Source organism: Delphinapterus leucas, chromosome 5, assembly GCF_059928025.1.
Source record: "Delphinapterus leucas isolate spDelLeu-1000000601 "Yukka" chromosome 5, BTC_Dleu_Yukka2, whole genome shotgun sequence".
Classification (NCBI taxonomy): Eukaryota; Metazoa; Chordata; class Mammalia; order Artiodactyla; family Monodontidae; genus Delphinapterus; species Delphinapterus leucas.
Genome location: NC_143133.1, coordinates 29,373,384 through 29,385,328, shown reverse-complemented (window position 1 = coordinate 29,385,328; position 11,945 = coordinate 29,373,384). Strand labels below are relative to the sequence as shown.

The 11,945-nt window shown below is 52.5% G+C and overlaps 1 protein-coding gene across 1 annotated transcript; it reads right to left on the bottom strand.

The window, feature by feature from the left end:
- Positions 1-5,258: 5,258 nt before the first annotated feature.
- Positions 5,259-10,334, bottom strand: PITX2 (paired like homeodomain 2). Its single transcript, XM_022596313.2, has 3 exons — positions 10,036-10,334; positions 8,976-9,181; positions 5,259-6,555 (listed from the first exon to the last, which is right to left on the bottom strand). The coding sequence occupies exons 1-3, from the start codon at positions 10,241-10,243 to the stop codon at positions 5,992-5,994; spliced, it is 978 nt and encodes a 325-aa protein (XP_022452021.1). The 5' UTR covers positions 10,244-10,334; the 3' UTR covers positions 5,259-5,991.
- Positions 10,335-11,945: the final 1,611 nt, after the last annotated feature.

The following is an 11,945-nucleotide window of genomic DNA, read 5'->3' as shown; positions in this document are numbered from 1 at the left end:
CCAAGCCACAGGGCGGGTGGCCAGTGAGGCCCAAGGCGATGCCGCCCTCGGGGGCACTTTCACTTGGAGCGGCGGCGCCGCGGGTCCTCCTAAGGGCTGGGCCGCGTGGCCCCGAGGAATCCAGGGGTCCAGGAGGCCCCGGTCCGCAGTCCAGGCTGCCATCCCCTGGCGCTGGGCAGTTGACAGGCTGGCGGGGCTGCACGGGGGAAGAAGGCTCCGGGCTGGGGAAGGGAGCTTCGTGCCGGGAGCTGCAGCCCAGAGTTTGCAGGAGGCTCCCCCCCTCCCAACCCCCCGCCGTCAGAGAAACTGACAAACAAGACTCTGCCTCATCCGATAAGAATGGCTCCTACGATTTCACGGATTTTAGGCGGGGGTGGAGGCGTTGAGGTTAGGAGAGCCCTGTGAATGAACATCGCCGGAGGCCCAGGGTCCGCAGAAGAAGGGTTTTATTTGACTTTCTTTTATTTGATATTATCTTATTTTCTAACAAAGTGACCTGTCGTTTGTCGCCTTGGGCTCTGCAGGCAAATCCCCTTCTGTGGCGCTGGGGACAGCCTGCAGGGTCTCTGCCTCTGCCCACAACAGCGCTCCCGTCCTCCCGTGCCCACACACAGCGGGGTGAATCAGTCAGACTCGCGGTCCATTCAACACAGGCGGCCGCGTAAAGTGACACTAGAAAAGGCCCTGCCAGTTCATCCGAGAGGACCAGGAAAGACGCCACCAAGCTTCAAATAGGTGCAGTAACCCCGCCCAGAGGAGCAGAGTTGAGGGGGCTGCTGACACTAGCAGAACGGGGGAAAGCACCCAAGAACTGGGTTGCCACCGGTCGAGGTTCCAAGTCACATTCCGTATGCTCCTCTACTGACTTCTCGGGGACAGCGGAAACGGCTCTAGGTCTCATCTCCCCGAAGGGACTAGGATAAAGGTCCTGCCCAGGACTGCGTGCGGGGGCGGGGGGGAGGTGGGTCTGGGAATGGTGGGGGGCGGGGGGGAGTAGGGTGGTCCCGCTCTGATGTAAACTGGTGGCCGAGTCAGAAGACTTTACTGCTTCTGGACGGAGGAAGCATTGGGAGAGGGAGTCTCGGAGCTCTAAGGAAACCACACCATGCCTTAGTCCTGGTACAACAGGTCACAGCATCAGGGGATCATTTTCTAAGTTGATGGAAGACAAGCAAGCAAGTCAATAAACAAAAACCCCACTTTGGAGTGGATAAAGAAAACAGAAGAGAGAAAAGATAGGGGGAGGAAAAGACAGGGAAACAAGGGGTGGGGCGAACACCCTAAACATTTTTGCAGGAAAAACAGAATAGGAGAACTGGCTCTGGAAAGATCCATCAAAGTCAGGGGATGCAGACACACACCCTGCTCAGGGAGGGCCCAGTGAGTCTGAACTTCTCTTAGCCCTTTTGAGAGAATTAAAAAAATGCAGTCCTCCACACAACCCCTTAAAAGTAAACACTTTTACCATATATTCATTAAATGTTAAAAATTTTTTTTCTTTTAAAAGTAGACGGTTCTTTTAGTCATTCTTTGGCTGAGTAACTTTGGTTTCCAATATCTCCTGTTTTCTACAACTGCCATTGAACCATTAACAACTCATTGTTACAACAGGAGTAGCAATGATTTTTAAAGGTAATTAAGTAGAATTAAATACATCTTTAATGGGATATTTTATTTCTTGCAGACCTTCTGTAATCTTCAAACAAAATCTAAAATCAACATTTACATAAAATGCATAAAATAGCACAGAAGTGAATGGAGTTATGCATCCTACACACAATAAATTCTGTTTTCTATCTTTTCAGATAGAATGTCAACAATGAGAAGGCCTCCTTTTGGGGGGTGGGGTGGGGCCGGTGATAAATAAACTTTTAAGATCAAAGTAAAAACCTGAAAAAGTAAATTAGTAATGTGTCTAAAATCGGGTTGCTACTTAACCCATTTAAAAAACATCTCGTCTTCAATGATCATTTTCTCAAGTTCAGTTAAAATGCAGCTGTCAGATTAGGGAGGCTGGGAGAAGGATAGTTTTAAAAATTTCCTTCTGAAAGTCTGCTATAAGAAATTTCTCCCGTTTACTTCCCGACCTCTCTTTCCTCAGACAGCCATGTTTCTGGCTTCCCCGCGTGCTTATATTAACTGCAGCTTGCAAAGGGGTTTTATAAGACAATCAATAGGGACTCTATATTCATAAAGGCCTCTGATCTGATTACACCTTTTATTTTTTTCATTCCTCTCTCAAAAATTTAAGTCGGCGCGAGCCTGGAAGTCCCAGCGTTGCAGCGCCTGTGAGAGGCCGGAGGCTGCGGAGCACTGGCGACAGCGGCGAGGGCGCCCGTGGATTAGGATGTGGATTGCAGGACAGACCTTTGTTTGGTCACATTCTCGACGGGGCTTGGGGGGAGGGTCGTCCTCCTTCGAGATCGCGCCAGATTTTTATAGACTCGCCTTAAAAGAACTCGCCGCTCTTCATAGAGTTAATTTATGGGGCTTTCGAGGAATATTGGGACTTTTAAGACGCTCTTTATTTTTTTCCCATTAGTATTTTCTGGTTACACTCCTAAAGGGACTCCCGGGTTTCAGCACCTCGCAGGAAGAGGGTGGGAGTGCGAGAAAGAACGGGGCCAGGAAGAGAAGGGGAGGATTTGCCCCCTAATCAAACTGCCTACAGGGCCCAGGCTGCCCAACATATTTTTAAAAATTAAATTTCTAACCATGTTGTGGGCAGTAAAACTCAGATTTAGGAACTGGGAGGAAATTGAGACAAACGAGGGCTATATCTACCTTTCCCCAGGTTTCCACCCATTTGAATTCAGTATTAGGGGAAGGAAGAGTTTGGGGCCTTAAGAATTTTAAGTTTAAAAAACGAGGACAGACCGGAGAAAGGATTAGAGTAACAGGTGAGGGGGGCGGGGAGGAAAAGCCCTTGGACCGCGTATTGTCTGCGCGGGGTTCCAGCCCCCCCCCCCCCCAGTCTCTGGGGCACAGAGGTGGGCGGCGAGGGCTCAAGGCCTGGGATGCCTGGGCTCCCGGGGGCCCGACCTCCCGCTCGCCATCTTTGATCCCAAGCGGAGAAGGTTGGTGTTCATGCTATAGATTGCCTTAAAGGTTCCTTTAAGCACTTTAATACACAACTAGCTCAGAAATCATTAAGAGACCTAGAGAAGGAGAAAAAAATACCTCACACTCACCGGTAATAAGTGTTGACATGCAGCAAAAATCGATTGAGTGGAACCGAGGTGGTGGCAGTAGCGATGGCTGTAGGGGGACCAGCGTGGGAGCGGGAGGGGCGAGGGAACTAGGCTTTTCTCACTTGAAGGGAAAAGGAGGTGCGGAAAGGGGCCGAAGGGCCAGCGAGGATGGGTGTGGGAAAGGGAGGTGAGGAGGGTAATTCTCCCTTCTGGAAGTCCTGGGAAAGAGCTGAGGTGGGAGAAAGGGCCTCTCATCAGCCCCGAGTCTCCGCCCACAGCCTGCACCACTCAAGTCGGGGAAGTGACAACTCTTCCCAAACCTCGACTTCCATTTTTGTTTCCTGCAGATTTGATTGATTTCCTTGAAATTGAGTTCTGTTTCAGCAAGCAAACTAGGCCGAGTTCCACGTCCTGCACCCAGCGCTCCCAAGTCGTTCTTGGGCCTGCAGACGCAAATCCTCCCAGCAGGTCTCGTTAGCGCTTCCAGGCCCCCATCCCCAAATCCCCTCTCCCATTCCCCTCCCTCGCCGCCCCTCCCCCCAAGCCCGGCGGAGGCTCTGGGAGGCCCGGACTGACGAGCCCCGCGGCTCCAGAAGCCAAAGTCCGCCCGTGGGGACCGTTTTCCTCTCCACTGCTCTCAAGTGAACAACAAGGACGGAGGTGACCCTCGTCCAAAGGGCTTTTATCTGCCCTCCACAGCCGCGTGATCCCACCGCAGGTCCGAGGCAGAGCTTAAAAAGGAAAGAAAGAAAGTTAATGTGCATTAAGCACTGATCTTAAATAGGGGACATTATCTGCGATCTCTTTAAGTGGCAGCAGCACTCCCATGCAGAACAAAGACTCAGTGTCTGAGCTCCAAAAGCTTATAGGTAAAGTTTCAGTCCGATAAAAGCAACTTAAGCGCAAAAACACAGGTTTTCTCGGCCCCAGAAAACTGGCGGTTACTTTTTGCTCCCGATTCCCCAGCCAGGGTGATGTTTGTCTTTGTCCACCGCGGGGGGGGTGGGGGGGGTGACCCGAAGAGCAAAAGACCTCAGAACTACCCCTCACCCTCACGCCTAACACACCGACCTCCCTTGCGCCACGGTGATGACTTCTTTAGGACTAAGTTGTATTTGCTACTATTTGTTACAAAAGTAATTTCACATTAAAAAAAAGAAAGCTGAAAACCACCAACAAAGGAAGAGTGGGTGCTTAACGTTCTTTTAAACCCTCACACCAAACTCATTCCCCGTTTAGATGTCAGAGGATGGGAGGGAGGACCAGGGCTGTAATTCATCTTGATTTGCTTCATTCTCCGGCAGTTTGCAAACTATAATCCTGCATAATTTCAGGAACAAGCAGCTTTAGAATTAATGGGTCAATATTATTTAAAACAAAACACGGGGAGCATGACCTTTGCCTCAACTACATATTGCTCGACAAGACTCAGGAAACTCCACTCTAACCTCTCAACCCCTGGGCTCTTTGAGAAACTAAAGGGCTGTGGTTATTAGAAATGGTCTTTGTTTCTTTTAATGTCTCGAAAGGATTTGGAAATAGTAATGTAATATAACATGAAGAATCTCTCTACTTAAGCCTGAGAGGTAAACGTGGAGGCCTAAATATTTTGAACTGAAGGTGTTTCCTTGTAAACTTATAGACGTATTCCTCTTGAGAGGAATGTATATAAATTGTAGATGTATACATACACACATACTTCTCCAGAACAATTTAGTGGATGTGCAGGTTCCCCCCTCCCCAAAGGAGTAAACTTGAGAGTCATTCCAAGCTAACGTACTTTCTAAATTTCTTTCCCCTTTCTTCTTTCCCTCTTATATTATTTGCTAGCAATAATGGAATCCTCTGGGTGTAAGCCAAAGAAAAATCTGGGAAACAAGACCAGACTTCGCAGCCACCCCCTCCTTTTTTTTTCTGAGAGTACCTCTTTTTTCTTTTTAGTTTCTGATGAATGACTATAATTTATTTCTATCAAATTTAAATAAGTACTGCTGCCTTGTGTATTTAACTAGGCAGGCAGAGGGAACTGGTTTGTTTAGGAAGCAGTGACTGAGAAACCCTGGCCAGGCGACAGAGGAGGGCAGAAAGAATCCAGACCAATTTGTATGCAGTATATTTTACTCCCATGAAATAAAACACATTTTTTTTCATATTTGCTGAAAAGTAAAACAATAATATTGTACGAAATGTTATACACAGGGTAGGTTGTACATAGCAGTTTCAGGAACATCATTGCATCCACCAGAGAGACTATTCTAAAACTGATATTCACACATTTTTTTATAATAATAATATGTTAGAAACATACAGTGTGGCATTTAGTATATACATTCCTTTGCTCGCAAGCAAAAAATCCTAATCGCTTCTGTATAACATGCTTTATTTTAAAGCCTAACCTTTAAAAACACTGTTGTGATATTACTAACAACTGCTTTTTATAAAATTAATTTGACATTTCGATATATATACATCCTTTCAGTCATTTTAATGTTAACAACGCTAAACTTAAAAAATAACAAGCTTATAGTAATGTTAAAATGTCATATCCAGTCAAACATTTGTGTGTGTCCTTGCAACTGTTGGAAATACTTTTTAGTGAAAGATGTCAGACATTGAGGAAATTCCTTTGAAATCAAAGGAGCTCTCTTTAATTCAGTGGTTTCCCTTTTTCTCTATATCTTCTCTCTCTCTCTCTCCCTTTCTTTAGTGCCCACGACCTTCTAGCGTAATTCCCAGTCTTTCAACAAGGGCAGAGCTGCCCTATCTGGCACGGTCCTAGAATCCCAGCGCAGTGCGCGGCTCACACGGGCCGGTCCACGGCGTACTGGCAAGCACTCAGGTTGGACGCCGGGTTCTGCACGCTGGCGTAGCCGAAGCTGGAGTGCTGCTTTGCTTTCAGTCTCAGGCTGGCCAGGCTCGAGTTACACGTGTCCCTATAAACGTACGGAGGAGTCGGCGGCGCGTAAGGACAGGCGGGCGTGGGCACCGCGGAATTCAGCGACGGGCTGCTCAGGTTGTTCAAGTTATTCAGGCTGTTGAGGCTGGAGCCCGGGACGCCGGTCACCGCTGAGGGTACCATGCTGGACGACATGCTCATGGACGAGATGGAGTTGGGTGGGGAGAACATGCTCTGGGATGAAAGGGGGTTGACATTCATAGAGTTGAAGAAAGGGAAGCTCTTGGTGGACAGGGAGGCCGACGTGAGGCCCTTGGCGGCCCAGTTGTTGTACGAATAGCCCGGGTACATGTCGTCGTAGGGCTGCATAAGCCCGTTGAACTGCGGCCCAAAGCCATTCTTGCACAGCTCGGCCTGCTGGTTGCGTTCCCGCTTTCTCCATTTGGCCCGGCGATTTTTGAACCAAACCTGGGGGTGGAGGGCAAGGGAGCAAACAGACGCCACAGATCGGATTAGTAAAACCTAGATCCGGGAAAGCACCAGCAACCATCCCCGCTCGAACACACACCCGCACACCCTCCCCGCCACAGTTCCCCCCCCCACCCCACTGCCCCGTGCCCCAAGCTGCCAGAGCCCCGTCCCAACGCAGGGGGCCAGGCCGGTTCAGGCCTGCGAGCCCGGGCTCTGAGTTGCGCCACAAACCCCAGCACACCGCCTGGCGGCCTGCGAGTGGCTTATTCACTAACCCACGTCCTCCTCAGGGTCCAAAAACACTTACTGCAAAATAAACTCAGAGCAGCGGGCTTTCCGCCCAACCCTTCCCCGGCCACCTTGCAAACTTGCTTGCATTCCAAAGCCACAGTGATGAGGGCAAGGGGCTGGGAGGCCCGCTCTCTCTCCCACAACTCCTCCTCCCCTCTCGAATCTCCACCGCCACCCCCTACTCCACGGAACGTGCGCCCTCAACAGGCGCCAGGCCACGACCCCCTTCCTCGCCTAGCAAAATAACCAAATAAAAAGTAAAAGACCACCTCCCCGACAGCTAATTAAACTCCACGAGCCTGGCGTGTAAATCTCCGGGAACCCGGGAAGAGTCGCTTTGTAGCCTTCCCCTCCCTTCGCTCCAGTCCTTCATACCCTCCGCCCACCCCAGGCCAGACCCGCGCGCCCGGCGCTGCTCTGGCCGGGCCCGGCCTAGTCGCTGGGCTTTGCGGGCGGCCGCCCAGCCCCGCCAGCCCCCACCCGTGTCCGGTGGCCCAGACGCAACCTCGTTCTCAATCCACATCGGGCCCGCCCGTAGCCCCAGACGGCGGCTATTGTGTATTGGAGCAAGGCCTGACCCGAGATTTCCGAGCTGACACCGATGATGTTTCACATTACACATCTCAGCCAGGCCCAGCCATCTAATCCGCTTTTTTTTTTTCCCCTCCTTTTTCCCTTTCATTCTCGATTTCCTTTTTATCCCCCTTCCTCTTTGCACCCGACAGCTATAAAAAGGACGCCTCACTGCCCACTCGGCTGGACAAGCAGCGGGCCTGGAAGGAGGTAGTCCCAGGGAGCCTGAGAGCGGCGCTGCGGTGGCAGGGACTTGGAAGGGACTGCTGAGAAGTCGGAGGGGGTGGGGGAGGGTTTTCCGAAGGATTCCGGAGACCCCATAGATTGTGTTTTCATTTTAATTACTTGCCATTTCTACCCTGGGCCGTCTAAACTTTGCCCAGGCGAGAAGAGTACGTGCGAGGCCCGATCCCCAGATGCGCGTGAGAGCTACGAAAAACTGACCTTGTGCAAAAAAACACGCGGTCCGGGCCTGAGCCGTAGCTCTGCGCTGTTAAACTAAAACCATTTCCAACTTCAACCTGGCTCATTTATCCACTAGCACAGCCGCATTCCCTACACACATGCCACTCAGAGAGTGCCTTCGGTCTCTCGGCTTTGGGAGTGCATTTTGGTCTCATTTCATCATTATTGCTAGAGTGTTTTCTTCTGTTTTCTCAGCTCTAACTGGGGGCTCTTTTTCTATCCAGAGCATTTTTTTTTTTAACAGCAAAGCCTCTGGCTCCTGCTATGTGTGTTTTCTGCTTCCAGAATCCTAACAAATTTGGAGTTTTCCACCGACCAGCACAAACCAGGATATTGGGTAATTTAAGTTCATTTTTGCCAATCCATAAAGTACAGATTTGCTACAAAGGTAAGCCCTTTCTTTAATAAAACTATTATGATTGGGAGGAAGGGTGTGAGTAACAGTCTCCTGAGAAAAGATAAATAAACCAAACCGAAAAGTCTTTCTTCTTTTCTTTCTAAGAGGACCGGCAGGGTAGCAGTTGTGTATTAAAACTGCTTCCGCAGATCACAAAACCAGGGGATAGGGTGTGGAAGAGATCTGAATGGCAGAAAAACCGCAAAGACTGTGTAAGGAGGGAGAGCAGAGGAGAGAAAGGGCCGGGCTAGGCCTGGCGCGGAAGTTTTCCAGGGAGGGCAAACCCCTGCGTGTCTCAGGCGGGTTTTCCTTGTTAAAGGCGCTCAGGTTGGAGCCTGTCCTCGGCTCCTGGCCTGGGACGGATCTTATTAGCGCTCGTCTGGCGAATACAAGCCGGGAACACAATGCCCTGTGTAGGGGAATGCACGCGGCCGCGTTTGGGAGCGCGCAGTGGGTCGGGGTGTGGAGCCGGAGCCGCTCCCGGCGCCTGCGCCAGGCCCGCGGCCAGTCTCGGAAGAGGGAGCTGTAACCTCGCAACTGGGGCCGCCGTGAGAGGCCATCTGCTTTTGCAAAGGCACCCACCCGAGCCCTCCCGGACAGCGCTGCCTTCCACACTCTCTCCCGGGCTACAGGGCCGGCATCCCCGCAACGCCTCCCCGCTAGCCCTCCCAGCCTCCGTGCGGGCTCCTACCCGGACTCGGGCTTCCGTAAGGTTGGTCCACACGGCGATTTCTTCGCGCGTGGACATGTCCGGGTAGCGGTTCCTCTGGAAAGTGGCCTCCAGTTCCTGCAGCTGCTGGCTGGTGAAGTGAGTCCGCTGCCGCCGCTGCCTCTTCTTCTTGGACGGGTCTTCGGCGCCCACGTCCTCATTCTTTCCCTGCTGGCTCTTATCTTTCTCTGAAAACGAAACACACAGAGGTCCCCGTCAGCATGCCCACCTGCTACCCGCGAACGCCAACTGGACCAGGCGGCAGAGGCCGGGGAAGAGCTGGGCTGCCTGGCGGGGAAGGAGGGTGTGGAGCGGCCGCTCCGGGCCAGGGAAGGAGCTGCGTCTGCGGGGTGTGCAGACGTGAGTGTGGGTGTGCGCGCCCCACCGCCTCTCTTCCCCCAGCGCCGCACGTTTTATTTACACGTTTATCTCACTGCGACGGCACAGTCATTTTTATAGCCTGTGCTTTCAGGTATATTTATAAGCTTCTGCGTGGACACACCAAATCTCCCGGGACACCCACACGCGCGCGTTTTACAGAACCCCCTCGTAAAAAGCTCAGATTTCGATGCGGTTTCGGAAGGCTAGGAAAAGTAGGCTTCGGGATTCGGCGAGGCACCCAAGTTCCTCTGCCCTTTAGGAAAACCGCCTGTTCTTCTGAGGCGTAGTTTCACGAATATTTTTCTAACAAGCGGAGCTTCTTGGTAGCTGAAAGCTGAGAGCAGAACAGGGGACGCATGGGGGCTCGGGGAGCGGCCTCTGAAGGTCTTCGAATGGAGATACTGGGATTTTTGTGACCCAAAAAACAGAAAGGAGGCCAGGGTCGGAATAGGGAGGGCGGCAGAACTGCCCGCGTGGATCGCGCCACCCCAGCCGGGCAGTCAAGGCAGAGCGAACGGGACGAGGGGTCAACACAACCCTGGCTCCAGAAGTTCTGCGGGGAGCGGGCTACAGGACCACTCCCACCACGCCTCCCCCAGGAGGGGCCGACTTCCTCGGGGGCGAGAAGGGCCGAGCGGCGCGGGGCCACGCGGCGCCTTACCTGCGGCCTCGGGGCTGGAGGTGTCAGAGATGGTGTGCACCTCCAGCCTGTGCTTGGAAGAGTCCAGGGAGCGGGTCTGACCGGGAGCCAGGACCGAAGCCATGGCCAGCGGCTGGGGATGGTGACAGGAGGAGGACGAGGAGGCGGCCAACAGCTTGGTCCCTGCTGCTCGGTGCTCCAAGTGCAGCGGGCCTTTCATGCAGTTCATGGACGAAGGAGCGCGCCGCCCTACGAGTCCTGGGCTGCCGCCCGGCCGAAGCCCCGCCGCCGCCGCCGCCGCCGCCGCCTGCTCCGCTTCCCGCTCTAGGCGCGGAGTTTCCTCGCGGTGGCCGCCGCGGGCAGAGCAGGGAACACAACCCCGGCAGAGTCCTCGAGCCGAGCCGCCCCAGTCCCCTTCGGAAGGCTCAAGCGAAAGGGTCCGGCGGCCGAAAGTCAGCGGGCCAAAGGAGACATGGGGATGTGGGTAGGAGAGCACGGTTCGGAGCGTCTTTGGGGAGCAGGCTTCCAAGCTCCAAAGCGAAACAAAAGTGGGCAAAGACCCCTTTCTTCCCTCCCTCCCTCCCTCCCTCCCTCAAGTACCCCTCCAATAAGGAAAGCTAACGCCGCCGTTTGCGCTCTGCCCGCCCCCCGCGCGGCAGCCCTGACAGCGAAGTGTCAAGAGTGACAGGGACAGGTAGCTGTTATTAGATCTCCTGCGGCGGCGGCGGCGGCAGCGGCGCGGGCCTCTGGGCGCACCCTCCGCGGTGCGCACACGCACACTCCCTCGGGCGGTCGAGCTCGAGCCCGGCCTCGCCGCAGCTCAGGTCCCAGCACCCAGGCGAGCGACGGACCAGCTCTGCGGCTCCAAGCTTCCCTGTTGGCCTAACATCTTAAAACCAGAGGCGGGCTTCCTGGTGCCGAGACGTCACTCGGCCGCTGCCCTCCCCGCCTCCTCCCAGACCCTTCGCCGGCTGGAGTGACGTGACTCCGCACCAATCAGGAGCCCCCGAGCCGCGACCGAGGGACAGTCCTGTCTGCACCTATCAGCTGTGCGGGGCCGGGCTAATACCTCGCTGTGCCCGCCGAGTCTACACCCGGCGGCTCCCGGGAATTCTGCTCCGGCCCGGCCAAAGACGATCCGGCTTTTAGTTCTGGTGGGGAGGTGGAAATATGCGGCTGGGAGTAAAAGGCTCGTCAGAAAGAAGCGGAAAGATCGAAAGCTGAGAGGTATAAGGATCAACAAGACACCCAGCCACCCTCCCCTCCTTCCTTTTGTGTCTCACTACATTCATTTCCTACCGAGAGGTGTTTTTCTCCCCCGTATGGAGAGGAGACATGCTACTTAAAACCAGAAAAATTTCAGAACACCAACAAATCATCTCTCCGATCTTAAATTTTCCAAACAGTCTGTCAAGTGAATGCTGCGGAGCTAATCTGAAGAAGCTTTACTTTAATTGCAAAGAAGACAGAGCCAAGAGAGGCTAATAAATTAGAAATCGAGAAGCAAATGGATCCGTCAAAAGAAAATTACCTTGACTTTAAACGAACAACTGTTTGGTGGTTCACTCTGGATTTATACAAGAATAAAAAGTCGCCTCAGATCACGTTCTCTGTAATGCTTATTAGTCCCCAGACAGAAAACACACAATAGACTAGAAACCCTAACCCAGCATTTTCAAAATGCTGAAAGCTTATCCATTCTACTTAACATTGATTAAGACACATATCCGAGAGCTTTCAAATTCCTTATACACTGTATTAAGCTCATCCTAACCCGAGAGAGCCACGCTTTAAATTCAACTCTCTTGTTTACTTTGTTACCAGATTTAAACCCATAAAGCCTGTAGAATCAACAACCTTGAGCTAATTATATATAAAATATGCTTTAATGAATTTCCATACAATTAAGAATGTTGCGAAATAACCAATTT

Bases quoted from the DNA above. Each gene is read 5' to 3' on its own strand.
- PITX2 (XM_022596313.2), bottom strand. From the start codon at position 10,243: ATGAACTGCATGAAAGGCCCGCTGCACTTGGAGCACCGAGCAGCAGGG. The intron at 9,182-10,035 runs GTAAGGCGCCGC...TTTCGTTTTCAG, and splicing joins CTCCAGCCCCGAGGCCGCAG to AGAAAGATAAGAGCCAGCAG. The intron at 6,556-8,975 runs GTAGGAGCCCGC...CTCCACCCCCAG, and splicing joins TTACGGAAGCCCGAGTCCGG to GTTTGGTTCAAAAATCGCCG.